At 46.4% G+C, this 14986-nt stretch overlaps 1 protein-coding gene across 5 annotated transcripts in view; it reads right to left on the bottom strand.

The window, feature by feature from the left end:
• mib2 (MIB E3 ubiquitin protein ligase 2) overlaps positions 1–13058 on the bottom strand; it is a 70278-nt gene extending 57220 nt beyond the window's left edge. For 2 of the 5 annotated variants that reach the window (XM_056302238.1, XM_056302240.1), the window contains exon 1: positions 12051–12527. In XM_056302238.1, the coding sequence (XP_056158213.1) occupies positions 12051–12138 (88 nt within the window). In that variant the 5' untranslated portion in view covers positions 12139–12527. Of the gene's footprint in view, positions 1–5867; positions 6000–8482; positions 8605–12050; positions 12528–12941 lie in introns of those variants that run through there. The other 3 variants (XM_056302242.1, XM_056302241.1, XM_056302239.1) reach the window with 3 other exon arrangements.
• Positions 13059–14986: the final 1928 nt, after the last annotated feature.

Genomic DNA, 14986 nt, shown 5'->3' with positions numbered 1-14986 from the left:
TGGGAGGATAATTCTGTTTTGTTACAACATGGGTCTTATTTTCATAGTTTTTGCCATTGTGCACATCAGTTACGGTACAATTTTACTCACTGGCTTGTTTGTTATTTTGGATATGGGACTACCGCTACACCCAACATACAATGGCATCTGAACACAACCCTTAAACCTGTCCCTACTACTGCTACTGCTACTACTACTACTATGATGACAACGACAACAAAATACCTTGTGTCTACGTTAGACAACATACATGATTTCTAATTATCTATTACTCAGATGTGCTGGCATGGTGGCATTTGAAGAGTAGTACTACCTATGAAATGCATAGGCTTGTCACTCCTGCAAGTTGAACCAGCAATGCAATAGACCAGCAATACTATTAGACACTTTAGGCATTAACCCCCCCCCCTTTTCTCCCCAATTGTACTTGGCCAATTACCCCACTCTTCTGAGCCATCCTGGTCGCTGCTCCACCCCCTCTGCCGATCCGGAGAGGGCTGCAGACTACCACATGCCTCCTCCAAAACATATGGAGTCGCCAGCCGCTTCTTTTCACCTGATAGTGAGGAGTTTCGTCAGGAGGATGTAGCACGTGGGAGGATCACTCTATTCCCCTTCCCCCCCTGAACAGGCACCCCGACCGACCAGAGGTGGCGCTAGTGCAGCGACCATGACACATACCCGCATTCGGCTTTCCACCCACAGACATGGCCAATTGTGTCTGTAGGGACGCCTGACCAAGCCGGAGGTAACACGGGGATTCGAACCACCGATCCCCGTGTTGGTAGGCAACGGAATAGACCGGCACGCCGCCCGGACGCCCAGGGTAATAACCTTAACTTGCAATTTCCTTTCCACTTCCAAATACGAGGTTTGGGGAAACAGGTTAAATTGGACTTGGTGAGACATGTCTGACGCTGGTGTTCAGTTTTCCCAGAAGATGCAGTTTCAAAGCCGAGTCCAGTGGTGGTCTCGTGTCCAAAATCTCCAAAATGAAGCCAGTGAGTAAAATCATATGACTAATACGCATGATAGCAAAAACTATAGACATTATGTCCCAGCTTGTACAAAAAAAATCGGAATTACCCTTTAAAGAGCAAAAGCAACAAAGACTGAGGCAAGCGTCTGGTCAGATCTGCCTTGCCTCGACACTGATGCCTCGCAAAATGGGGAGAAGAAAAAAAAAGGTCAAATATTTATCTACGTAGTGTTACAGCAAACTAGGCTCACTTCAGACAATGGGAACGCACACCCTAAAATGTGTCATGTCTCACACCAAAGATGTGTTCACACACTCAGCTTGAAACCCAGCAAGAACCTGCAGCCATTACCGGCTCTCCAAGACGACGCCATGTTGGAGGTCTCATGCAAAACATTCCCTTCAGCAAAACAGCCACTTTAAGCCACCCAGATAGCCACCCACTTGTTTCATTGCTTTTTATTCAGTTTTGCTTTTGATTCTATCGTCTGATATTCAGCTGGAAGATAAATGTTTTTAAAAAAAATCATTTTAATCTTTCAATAACAGTTCAGAGAGGACTCTACCGTGTTTGACATGACACTTGCAGGCATATCGAGATTACGGCGTCGTTTTTGTTATTACAGACATCTGCATAAGCATGAAAATACCATCAAAGATTAAAAAAGCTGGCTTCTCATCTTCTATTCTCTGGTCAAAAGCATAGCTTAGCCACTTTCCACATTGCATTAACACCCACAAATGTACCACTTTGTCACACTTCCTGTCACTCATTTGTGTTAAACTACCAGCGCATGAACTGGACATCTTTACAGCATTTACAACATTAAGACTATAACGGAGATCCCCTTAATTCTACCTGATGAAGGTATCTTGAAAGCCAGTCAGATATCATACCATGCCATTTTTATTGAGATGAATGACCAGAAAATCTTGTGTGCCTCTGCTAATTTCAGCTTCCCTGGTACCCATTTTAGGCCTGTATATGTAAATTACGTGAACATACTAAGCACCGTTTCTTTCTTGCAATGTGATAATAAAAATTAGTTCTGGATGCCCAAAATAGGCTAAAACACAAGAAAATAAAATTAAATGCCTTGAAATGCCGAACCCATTCTTCTGCATCATGTGCAATTTTTTTTTGCTTACAAGTATACCCTGACGGATGCTGCCATACACACACACACACACAAACACAGTGACAACATATAACCGGGACTGCCGTGACCTCTATAAATAACAGCATTTTGCAACGCCAAGGCCAAAAACCCTTGGAGAGGCTTCCGCTTTGCTTTGGTCAATATTGTACACGGTTCCTCACAGCGCAAATCGGTCAGGTGACCAACGGAGTAACGGGGAGCCATTACTCCATTGGTCCATGAGGGAGATACAAATATGGTGGAGGGGTCACTGCATTGGCTAGAGGCACCAGGGCCTGGAAGACTGCCATCTGTGCTTCCAACATACGGCTACAGTTATCAGAGGATACCTCGGATTTTGGCAAAAACAGCTTGCTCATCCAAAAGAACACCCAATCGTTGCTTCAACCGAAATGATCCAAGAATAACACAGGCCTGTCACGGTGGTGCATGCTTGGCTAATGAACCTTTTATGGAGACGTGGAAAGAAAAAAATTAGAAAGCCTTACTACCCACAACTCGTTCCCACATATGCCCTCAATGGGAGTTTCTGCTCGAACCCACTGATATCTTATCAACGTTGAATAGGCTAGGACGGGTTGTGCCGTGAACATTCACAGCGCTGGGGGAATTCAACCCAGATTCATACAGAGACAACATTCCACACTTTGCTCTTATCTCGGGCCTCGACAGTACACTTTTGCTCACGTTAAGCCAGTTGCGAAATTTACCATGCGCTTGTTACGTCAGAGAGAGAGAGCGAGAGAGAGAGATACTGAGGATGGTATTTAGCGGCGTGGTTGGTTTTCTCAAACTGACTGTCATGCTTTTCAAATTGTGGGAAACAGAGCTTTGATAAACCTGTTAAAAGGCAAGCCGAGCAAACTATGAATATAGCAACACAGCGTGGAAGTTCACAAGTTAGAGGCCTTTAGCTCTTCATTTATTCCTCCATCAGTTGCACTGTAATATTACCAATGCAAACAATGTCTTGAGCTCAAAGCCCTTCTTCCTACCTGCACCCTCACACAAACGTTACCAACCATGTAAATACAAAGTTAAAATGACCACGCCAACATACAATGCAACATATTGGGTCCCATGTTTACCATCATACTGCTAGCCCCTGCAGACCGGCAGTTCCGATAATACCGAGGATGGTCTGGCGGCGGCCTCGCCTAGCGTTGACTGTGTTGTCATGTGGAGTGCGGGGAGGTGTGTCGAAGCCGTCTGGCTGGGAGAGCTGGCGTTGGATCGGCTAGGGGAGCCTGGTCTACTGTGTCCGGTGGGCCCAGGGACCACGGCCCTGCCGGAGCTGCACATGAGGAGGAAACACCGAGGGCAGTTGGACAGGATGTGGAAGCTAGCCCCTGCAGACCGGCAGTTCCGACAGCCATCCTGGCTGGCGTTCGTTCTCTGGACAGTGGAATTTTTTGGACTGTGTTGCAGAGCGGACTGTCTTGTTAACTGTTTGTTTTTGTTTTTTTGTTCTCTCTGTTTTTCTACGTGTTTTTTTTGGTGGTGTCATTTCAGGGAAATTTGGGATGTTTGTTTTTGTCTTTTGTGTCGCACTGCTGTGGGCTGGGGGAAACAGAATTTCGTTTCTTTTGTGTACGCAAGTACATGAAGTAAATGACAAAAAATTGTTCCTGATTCCTGATCAGTATGAGCGATGGGCAACCCAACTTCAGATTTGGTGCTGAACCCGAGATCGAAACTGCAATCACCATTGTCACCTAGGGTTGGACTTGATGTTTCACAAAACCCAATGGATGGTTTAGGCCAGGGATAAGCAACGTGGTCCAGAAAGGTCCGGTGTGGGTGCAGGTCTTTGTTCCAACCAAGGAGTTACACACCTGAGTCTACAAATCAAGGTCCTTAGCAAAGACTATTGGTTGACTAATAGAATCAGGTGTGTAACTGCTTGGTTGGAACAAAGACCTGCACCCACACCAGACCTTTCTGGACCATGTTGCCTATCCCTGGTTTAGGCAGACTGCACTGCTGCCTCTATATAGAACGGAGAATGGGGGGGGTGTTGTACATTTCACTTTTTTCAGAGTTGAGGGGAGCCATGGTCGGGCTATGGGCGTGTTGAGATGTCACCGCCAATCTGCATCTTAGGGCTAAGACAGCAAGGATAAGCAGCTCTCTGCCCTCAGGACAGATGGGCCAGCTTCCGTCATATACCGCTGAGGGCCAATCTGTGAGGCCAACGTCGCCTCTCTCACACACACACGGCAAAGCAGGAACATGTCCATTATACACACACACACATGCTTATTTTGCTAAGGCATACCTGTACACACATGTACACACTCGCCCACAAACAAATCCTTTCATGGACATTTTTCAGGGAGACTAAATTCTGGTAAAGGTTCATTCCGGGGAAGATTGGGGAGATTAGATATCTCAGGATAAGACACCTTATAGAGATTCTCACTTCACAGTTGCACCCGTTACACAAGTCTAACCAACCAATCCATACATTAGTACACAAGGCACAGGAGTCTGGGGAAGTGACACACAGCTCAACAATGCTTGTGTATGGCTCTCCAAAAAGAAAGGAAAATGTTCTCATTTTTTTCTTACCCTAGAGTTATGGGTTGGGTAACAAACTCCAGTTCCACACCACTCAGAAAACTTCTAAACAGGACTATGAATAATTTCTGTATATTTCAGCAGACAGTGTCATGGGATACGTGCTTCTGTGCTAAGTATCTCGGCCCAGTCTGTTTGTTTTACGACAAATGGTCTGACTATTATATCCTGTTATATCTACTATTATGTCAACCTCACATCAGATGACACGAGTGTTTTAAGCCGAGGATATTTTTGACCAATGTGGGCCCTGAATGGCAACAGCGTACGAAACGACATCTGAGCTTTGCGCCTTTGGAACCTGTTGGAGCTAGTTGTTTGTCAGAAAGATCTAGAAGTCAGAGAGGTTTTTCAGGAAAATCAATAGCGGCCTAAAAAAGAGCCTAACCCAGTAGGGTTAGAGTCTCTCTGGTGCAGGTTTCTTCATCGCCAATGTTCCATTCCCACCAACCAAACTCAACAACTGCCGAGTGGTGGGCGAGATACAGATATTAAACGATGAATTCCCTTAAAAAAAACTTAAGTTGTTTGCAAAATCCCAAGGCAACACAATTTTAAGCAATACTCTAGCCCCAAACAACTGTAAATCTACAACACAAGTTTGTCAAATGATACAGCCAAACAATATCCTGCCAAAATGTTCTTGTTTGTTTGCTCTTGTTGTTCTTGTATTGTATATTAATTATGCTGTATGGGTTTCTTTTGTACTATTTTATTATCCTAGGATGCCTAACAACATCAGGCAAAGGGACTGCCGATGGAAACTAGCCTCTTAGCTAACTCGGGTACATTTACTTTTGTTTCGAATGTTGACTTAAGTACATTGTCCCTTCCCAAATATAAACATAAAAAAAGACGAATAAAAAAAGTGCCTAATGTCATGCTACCCATCGTATAAAGCTGAAATCAAACATAACATACAGAGTTTTTACCCTTCAGACTTCCCATCAGCAGTCCTCCTGATGGTGTTTTTAGCATCATGGCCAACTAGTTACCTCCACACAACTTGAATAATGAAGAAAACTCGTACCGCACGGCATCGCCCGGCTCCTTCACTGATCAAGTCCATTTGGTGACTCTTGTCATTTTCCTAAGCTTGTGGAACCGATTTAAAGTGCGGGATAACAAAAGCAAACCGTGATACTCACTCTCCTGGATCTTCAGCAGCCCGCATCGGAACATGTTGGGAAGGCGGATTCCTGTGCGCCAGGACACCATAAGCCTCATAAAGGTACTGTCACAGACTGATCAGAGAGACCATCGCAGACCCTCAAGCTGAATGGATCTCTCGTTCTAATGACAGGGGAGTGAACCTTCCCCCGCAAATCTGAACTATTTGTTCTGCTTTGAACTTTGTTCTTTGTTTTGGACTATGCAGGACTTTTTCTCCCCGGCAGGTATGTTTCTGTGATTGAGGGGAAAATGATTGAGTTGGAATGCTAAAGGTAAAGAAATAAATGGCATGTTGACAGTGTCAAGATAGCTCTGTGTCACAGGTAAACACGTTTGAACTTTGAATGATGAATGATTATCACCTCACAGCCACAACGCCGTGATGAAGATTTGATCATCTCAAGTGTTCGCTAACGTTAGGGGTCTCCAACCGATTTCCAACTCCAATGAGCATTAGCACGGGAAGGGGGGAGGGGGCTGCAGCGCCCCCTAGTGGTGGGTACAGCCCCCCACCTCAGTAGTGGCAGGTGGCTCTGTAACATCTTAGACACAACAGTATGCCTAACTTTTCCTAACATACAAATGCATAAAAAATAAAAATAAAATGCAGCATTATTTTAAACAGCGGGACTACGTGGAATGTACATTTTTAACAATAAAGTGAGTAAACACTCCATTCCAAATCTGCTACTCACGCGCCATACAAACAAAACAATGACGTCATACTGGGGCGAACGGGGGAGGTGGTCGCTCTGACTGTTGGCGGTTCTGCGCTGAGGAAGTGCAATGGCTGATAGTACTGTTAATGTTAGATTTAAAATTGTGTTTTATGTGGTGTTCATGTTGTGGTTATTCTTGTGTTGTTGTTTTGGGGGTTCAACTCAGACTAAGTAGAAAACCATTTACTGACTGACTGTAGGACCGTGACTGGGACTGATGTCGCCACGGGGGGGGGGGGGGGCTCATTACGTTGTTGTCAGTTCTGGTCCATTCTGGCCGGTGTGAATAAAAGAGCACATGGGAGTTGCGATTAAAAAAGGATCTCTGCTTCTCGACTCATTCTTCCATGCCGGCTTGCCACAATACTTTTCGTTTTACTTGGCAGCCCCCCGACTTGAAACATCTTCCCGCGCACCTGCCAACAAGTGTCCCAACTGCATTCGTAGAGGCCCCAGGCAAAACGTTATTTCAAAAATCAATACTGAGAAGCCAACCGTTGCATGCGTAAAAAGTTATTCACCCCTAAATGGACAAACCAAATCCATAACAAACAAAACACTCAGTCCCATCTAGACTTCGCATCCAACAGCAGAATTAGCATTCAGGGCTTGGATGGGAGGCTCAAACTTCGCTGCTACATGAACCCTTCCCTTTCGATACATGGCTGCTGTTAAAAACTATTCATAATCTGGGCATCCGGGTGGCGTGGCAGTCTATTCCGTTGCCTACCAACACTGGGATCGCCGGTTCGAATCCCCGTGTTACCTCCGGCTTGGTCGGGCGTCCCTACAGACACAATTGGCCGTGTCTGCGGGTGGGAAGCCGGATGTGGGTTATGTGTCCCAGTTGCAGCACTAGCGCCTCCTCTGGTCGGTCGGGGCACCTGTTCGGGAGGAGGGGGAACTGGAGGGAATAGCATGATCCTCCCACGCGTTACGTCCCCCTGGCGAAACTCCTCACTGTCAGGTGAAAAGAAGCACCTGGCGACTCCACATGTATCGGAGGAGGCATGCGGTAGTCTGCAGCCCTCCCCGGGTCAGCAGAGGTGCTGGAGCAGTGACCGGGACGGCTCAGAAGAGTGGGGTAATTGGCCAAGTACAACTGGAGCGAAAAGGGGGGGGGCTATTCATAATCCTGTCCGTACCTTAGTGTTTGGGCTTTAGATATGTCGTATTTCTAATACATCCAGTACCTTATACTTGCAATACTGCTTCGCTGTGGTAAAATTGCTCTAGTGTGAAGTTTTGAATCGGCTCTTATTAGTCTGCTTTGAGCCAGAGAGCTGACACTCTGAACTACATCACTACACATTTAATACCTTAATGCTATGAAGGATTACAGCCAGATCGTTTCAGCTGAAGAAACATGTGCCTGTGTTTGATCGTCACCAGCCTGTTATACAACGGCTAGCAGCCAGCCTAGCTGGATGCCTGCCTGCCTGCCTGCCTGCCGGCCCGCCCACCGGTTTTACTACAGCTTTCCATGACATGTGGCATGACTGTTTATGAGTAGTCAAGGTTGCACATCCGCTACGCTTCATCTCCGCACAGGATAAATGTACCGTATTATTGACAACACCTAATTTATGAAGGATTATAACCTGGGGAAAACAGGAGCAGCCATGAGTAACAGAAGGATGCTGTATGGCGTGCTTCCATTTACAGTGACTCCTGGAACCAAAGCAGATCATGAAGACAACATATCGGCGCTTCCTTATCAGTGACCTGACACTTCCAGGGGATCGATTTCACCGTCTTAAAAGAAAAAAATCAACTACCATCACCAAACCGTTTAACATCTAGTCCTCTTCACAAACGTGGGATTGCGATGTTGCTTTATTGCGTAAATAAAACATGCCTGGCAGATTTACCTGTTGGAGCCGCGGCGTGCGGCAGGGTGAGACCAAGAGCCGTCAACAAAACAAAAGACAGGAGAGGTGGCGGTTCCTTCCCCAAAACATTCTAAGATGGGAGAGAGCAATGAAGGGATCAGCAGTCCTCCACCTCCAGCTGGAGAAAAAACAGCATCCGAGGGCTAGAGGACGGACCTCTGTTTCTGATGCATTCTCTGAATGAACTGGAGGAGGAGGAGATGGAGGAGGAGAAGAGAGGGAGGGAGGGAGGGAGGGAAGGAAGCAGGCAGGCTGGTATTCCAGAGATGAGGCACACAGACGGCAGGCAGGCAGGCAGCGTTACAGCAGTAGCATCTATGCTGCTGGCACCCGCGGGCTCAGCAAAGGCAGGCAGCCTGGGCGGTGGAGACTGGAGCCAGAGGCGAGGGTGCAGCGAGAGCGCTTACCAAGGTCCCTGCTGCTGCTGCTGGAGAACGCAGCCGCCGTTTAGTCCTTTGTGCGCCGTGTCAGCAAGGATTATCACAGAGGAGCCGAGGGTGGAGGAGGAGGAGGAGGAGGAGGAGGAGGAAGAAGAGGAGGAGGAGGAGGACTGGTAGGGAAGAGCAGCTGGCTGGAAAGCGAAACCTTTAAGTCGACACACATCCACACGTTCCCCCTCTCCCTCTCTCTCCCTCTCTCCCTCACATGAACAACAGGATGATGGGCTTCTACACGTGCAGGTCTTCTCGGAGGCTATTTCTCTCACCGGTGGCGAACCCCAGGCACACACGTGAAGCCTGTTGGCGTGTTTACTGATCGACGCACACAAGCACAAAAACACACATGCGTGATGCACCACGTCAATACGTAGGCTACAGCCTCCTTTTTCATTCCCCACAGGGACACCATTCTTCCCGCTGCCAATAAACAGACAAACGGAGGTCGGGAGGAGGGGGAGGGGGAATATGGGAAAGGGGGAGGGTCGGGGCTGGATATTTTGAAGGGGTGGTTTGGGGTGCTTAAGGGATGGGGATGGAAGGAATTTGATGAATGGGTACCTGCCACAGTTCCAATTTTCAATCATGAGCCGGCGCGAGCACACGCCGTGTCGTGTGCTCGCGTTAGCATTTGCAACTCTCGATATCCTCCAGACTCACTCACAAAAAGGAGGAAGGGATGGGAGGGGGGGTTCCACAGCCTTGAACAACCCTCTTTAATGTAGTCACAGCTGTGGGAGACATGAACAATATGGTTCCCAGCCAGCCAAAATAGCATTCTGCTGATGCTGACACACACATATGAATGTACAGCTGGCATTACCCGCTCCTGAATGGCCAATGAAACAAGCGTGAGCGGGGGGGGGGGGTAGTGCCGCCACGGCGCAGACAGACTCCTATAATGAAGTCTGTTGCTCTGTTCTCCCATCTCGTAAACAGGGCCGGCGCTCTCCATGTGATGAGCGGCTTGTCGGTCCAGACCACATAGAAAAAAGGCATTCATTCACACGGCCCTTTTTCCCTGAAGGATGCTGCTGACACACAGACATGGCCATAGGGCTCAAATCAAACTATTCAGGATTCTCTGCCATTTCTGAAAGTCGGTCTGCCAAGTAAAAAATAGGAAACAGATTTTGAAGGTGGTCGTCGCAAGAAATTTCACAAGACGAACAGGTTAATAGATAAAAAAGTATTCTCTACAAATAAACAAGACTCTGGGCCTGAATGCAGAATAACAAAGCCAGGGAATGGATGAGGACAAGATGTTTTTCACTGGTATGGAAGTGTAACTGTGACAACTAGGCAACATGTTGTGTTGACCATCAGCTTACATGCTTTGGAAAGAAAAAAAATATATATATATATATAATTCCCTGTGATGGCCTGGCGGCCTGTCCAGGGTGTCTCCCTGCCTGCTGCCCAATGACTGCTGGGATAGGCTCCACCATCCCCGCGACCCTGAGAGCAGGATAAGCGGTTTGGATAATGGATGGATGGATATATATTATAGATTATATATAAAGCGGTTTGGATAATGGATGGATATATGTATATATTACCATGCTTTGCTTTCCAAGTCATCGTGGCTCTTCTCTTTCATACATGCCAATTCAGGAAATGAAGAAAGGACGGCCCGACATTCCCAAGACAAAGGGGCAGTTTGCTCTAGTATAGGTTACCCTCATAATTCTCTAACTTAAGGGTGCATGGCTTGCAGATCTATGGATGCTAGTGTGAATCCCAGACTGGCTGGTAAATTCTCTGGAGCCAAAAGGAAATAAAAGCACTCTCACTGCCTCGGTTTTTGTCAAGGTGCGTTTTGCCAAGTCACCACAACCATTACTGCTTGAGAGGGCCTTCTGGATGCTAACAAGTGTTTCAGTAAAAAAAACTGCATATTCAAGCAATCAATAAAGGTCTAAATAAAAAAAAAAAGAAAAGAAGTATAGTCTCAAAGAAGCAGTCAAGTATGACAGGTTAGCTGCCACTTTTCGACATTGTTATGCCATAAGGTTTAGAATGGACTCATCTACTTTTGTACTCGATGCCACTGGCAACCTAACGCCCCTGAAGTCCAGAGACAGCAACTAGCGCTTTGACTGATCACAGAAAGTTGAATCAGTTCACCTGGACACAAAATTAATCGGGAGAAACGTTTCATCACCCGTCTAAGTGACCTCTTCAGTCTCAGCTGACTGCAGGTATCTGACTGCAACTGACTGTGATTGCAACCATTCCCCCAATCTTCTGTGAACAGTACACATGGCCATTGTAACTCTAATTAATGGTCACAGCAATTTGCACATGAAACTGGTCTTTATTTACGGTCAACATGCCACTGTATGGTTTATAAGGGCGGGGACACCTGCAGTCAGCTGAGACTGAAGAGGTCACTTAGATGAGTGATGAAACGTTTCTCTCAATAAACGTTGTGTCCGGACGAACTGATTCAGCTTTATGTGATTTCCTTACCTGGATTATTGAGCATGCATAAAGACACTATGACAGGTGAATTCTTAGCCTGTAATTTGTAGACAACGGTCTCCGTATTGCTATTTCAGACGACTGAAACACAGTTCTGATAATCAGCTCCTACCCGCCACAAGCTGGCTTATTTGTTTACAAGTAAAAAGTGACACACACATTAACTTCAATGAAAAATATGAAATGCTACAAAAAGAATTGTATGACAGTTAACAATACAGAGACATATACTCCGTGACATAAGTACTCGGCAAAAACAACTATACTATGAAATAAAATAGCATTAAATAAGAAACGCGTGCAGTTAAAGAAAGCCCAGTAAACAAACCTGGACATTGCTGCATTAAAGTAATTAGATAAGAAAAAGGTACACACATTTAAAGAGGTGGGTTAATCCGATCCTATAGATGAAAAAGGTGAACAAGACCACCACATCACCACAACGCAGCCTGAGTCTGAAAAATGCTACGCATGTAACCAGTGGAAACACAAATGCTCACACACACACACACACACACACACACACACACACACACACACACACACACACACACACACACACACACACACACACACACACACCTCAGTCCAAAACAGTGAAAGCTCCTCGTCTCAACATGTCTTACCTTGTGGCTTACTACACAATAGCTTCCCCATTTTCTTCAGTGTACAGAAAGTGCAAAGAACTGGACAACTGTTGTATGACTTGACCATCAACTCGACACCGCGCAGAGGACTTGCTTGATTGTTACGTTTTTAAGTCTTGAGGCAAGGGCTGGACATCAGAATGGCAGGATGAGGAGGAGGGGGGGGCATGTCAGTGAAATGTTCAGCGGTAGGTGTGGCTGATGGTGATCATGACCATGGCAGCTCCAAATGCAACTGTGCGCGTGACAGCTACACCCGGGCTCCTTGACTCTTGATCCCCCCCCAACAGATGATTAGATAGACGACAGGTGTAGCAGTGGGGGGGGGCACTCGCATAGTTTTTTTTCCCCCCACAATATCAAGATACACAAAAATACAAATCGGAAAAAGCAAAGCCCTGCCGGTGTGTGATTTCAAAATACCACTGCTAAAATTAGAGAATTTGGGGATGTTATTGCTCGTTACTATGGGGGGGGGGGGCAACGTAAGCTTCACTGTGGAGGCTGATGATCGTTGTTGTCAGTGGCGAGATCCTGGGCGAAAGCTGAAACATCCCCCACTTGACCCATCTGCTCAGGAGAGAGAGAGGCACACACTGGCGTCCAGCCTTGACACAGACATCCTACACACGATGCCCGGTCATGCCAGTGACGAGATAACAGCGATGCGGTATACACGAGCAGCCAACGTGACAGCACGCACCGGGGACAGTTGCACGAGCCCGTACGTGCGGCGTATCACTTGCCTACTAGCCTAACGATCATTTGCTAGCTCATTGACGGCTGACTATGGCAGGCTCGTAAAAAAAAAAAGAAAAAGAGAGAGAGAAAGAAAAAAAAACAACTTATGTCATGATAACAGCCGCCTACCGTGTCTTTGTCGCAACGCTTTCAAGTTGCACCACAACACGGGTCCATCGCGCTGCCGCTCACTAACGCTGACAAGGATTACGAGGCGCTTGTTTAGCACAGATATTGTTTGGTAAGCACGGGGGGGGGCCGCTGGCTAACGCACGGCCATCATAACACGCCCACGTCAGGACGTCATGACGTAATCGCGGAGCTGCTACGCAACCGCACGGGAGTCGGCACGCACGGCGTTTCAAGCCTAGTGGTGGAAGCCTTTGCAAGCGATTGTTTGGAGCGACCCCTGTTGGGCATAGAGTCACCGGCCATAGCCGTAGAAAAGGCCCGACTGACTGCGTTGTGGGATTCCGTGTCGTTAGTCGAGAAACATTTTTGAATCGATATAGTTATAGGCGAAAATGTGTGCCAGATCGTATTGTAGCGCAGCTGCTACCACGTCAGAATTGTGCCAATTGTCATGTTTTACCCATCAGGCACTGCGTGCAGATTGTCAGTTGTTATTAAATGTTTTGTAAGTGTTTTATGTTTTTTTATGTGTTTATGTGATTACTATTTGTTGTGGTGTAATTGCAGTTGTCATTCTGTTGTGTTGTGTAACCTTGGAACTGAAACCCTGAACAACTTTGTTGTTCGAGTTGATGACCCCCATATATTGCGTAACATTTCTGTGAGTTCTTGTTTTTGTGTGAGTTCAGTAAAGGGGCTACAAAGTTACTTTCGTCGTTGCCTCTACGTTCGCCATAGTATGAGCCGAAAGTTTCATTTTCAGCTACAACTGACATTGATCGCCCACGAGTAAGCGATATTCTTTCTTGGAAGCTGGCTGATTATACACTGCATGGCCGAAAGTATGCGGACGCCCCTTATAATTAGTGGGTTCGACTATTTCAGCTACACCCACTGCTAACAGGTGCATAAAATCAAACACAGCCACGCAATCTCTACGGAAACTCACATTGTCAACTCATGTAAAGAATATAGTAGACACGTGTAAGAAAGTGCTAAATGTTATGAGCCGTTTGATAGGGAAGATAGATAGATAGATAGATAGATAGATAGATAGATAGATAGAGGGAGAGAGGGAGAGAGAGAGAGCACTGGTGATGCACAAGAAGCCATTGCATTCTTAGTGCTGGGCCAAAGCCCCTGGGCTAATAAGGACATCCAGTGTACAGCCTTTGCCAAATCAAATATGCAGATGATAAATCAGATTTCCACAGTGGATCGATCAAGGCCCAGGTTACCATGACAGACACTGCATGGTAGTGAAGTGTTGGTGAGGGAGACAGCTAGGAAGGTACTTGGTGTGTCATCAGGACAGAGGATGTTGGAATGGGGAAGTACAGGAAAGTATATAGAAGAAGAGGTTGGCAAAGAAGAAGTGGGATAGACAGAGAGATGAAGAATGTAGACGGAGGAGATGGAGCATAAAGTGAAGAGAGAGGTGGCGAAGGCAAAAGAAAAGTCATATGGTGAATTGTATGAGAGGCTGAACACTAAGGAAGGAGAAAAGGACTTGTACCGATTGGCTAGAGTAGAGGGACTGAGCTAGGAAGGATGTGCAGCAGGTAAGGACAATCAAGGATAGAGATAGAAATGTGCTGACAAGTGAAAGGAGTGTGTTGAGAAGATGGAAGGAGTACTTTTAGGGGCTGGCGAATGAAGAAAATTAGAAAGAAGGTTGGATGATGTGGGGATAGTGACTCAGGAAGTACGGTGGATTAGCAAGGAGGAAGTGAGGGCAGCTATGAAGAGGATGAAGGGTGGAAAGGCAGTTGGTCCAGATGACATACCTGTGTTTAATGCAATCTTGGAAAGTGAGAGGATACCCGAGAAGTGGAGAAGAAATATACTGGTACTGATTTTCAAGAATATGGGTGATGTGCAGAATTGTAGCAACTACAGAGGTATAAAGTTGATCAGCCACAGCATGAAGATATGGGAAAGAGTAATAGAAGCTAGGTTAAGAGGAGAGGTGATGATCAGCGAGCAGCAGTATGGTTTCATGCCACGAAAGAGCACCACAGATGCGATGTTTGCTCTGAGGA

The sequence above is a fragment of the Lampris incognitus genome, chromosome 2, assembly GCF_029633865.1.
Source record: "Lampris incognitus isolate fLamInc1 chromosome 2, fLamInc1.hap2, whole genome shotgun sequence".
NCBI lineage: Eukaryota > Metazoa > Chordata > Actinopteri > Lampriformes > Lampridae > Lampris > Lampris incognitus.
This window is presented reverse-complemented; position numbering and strand designations above follow the sequence as displayed.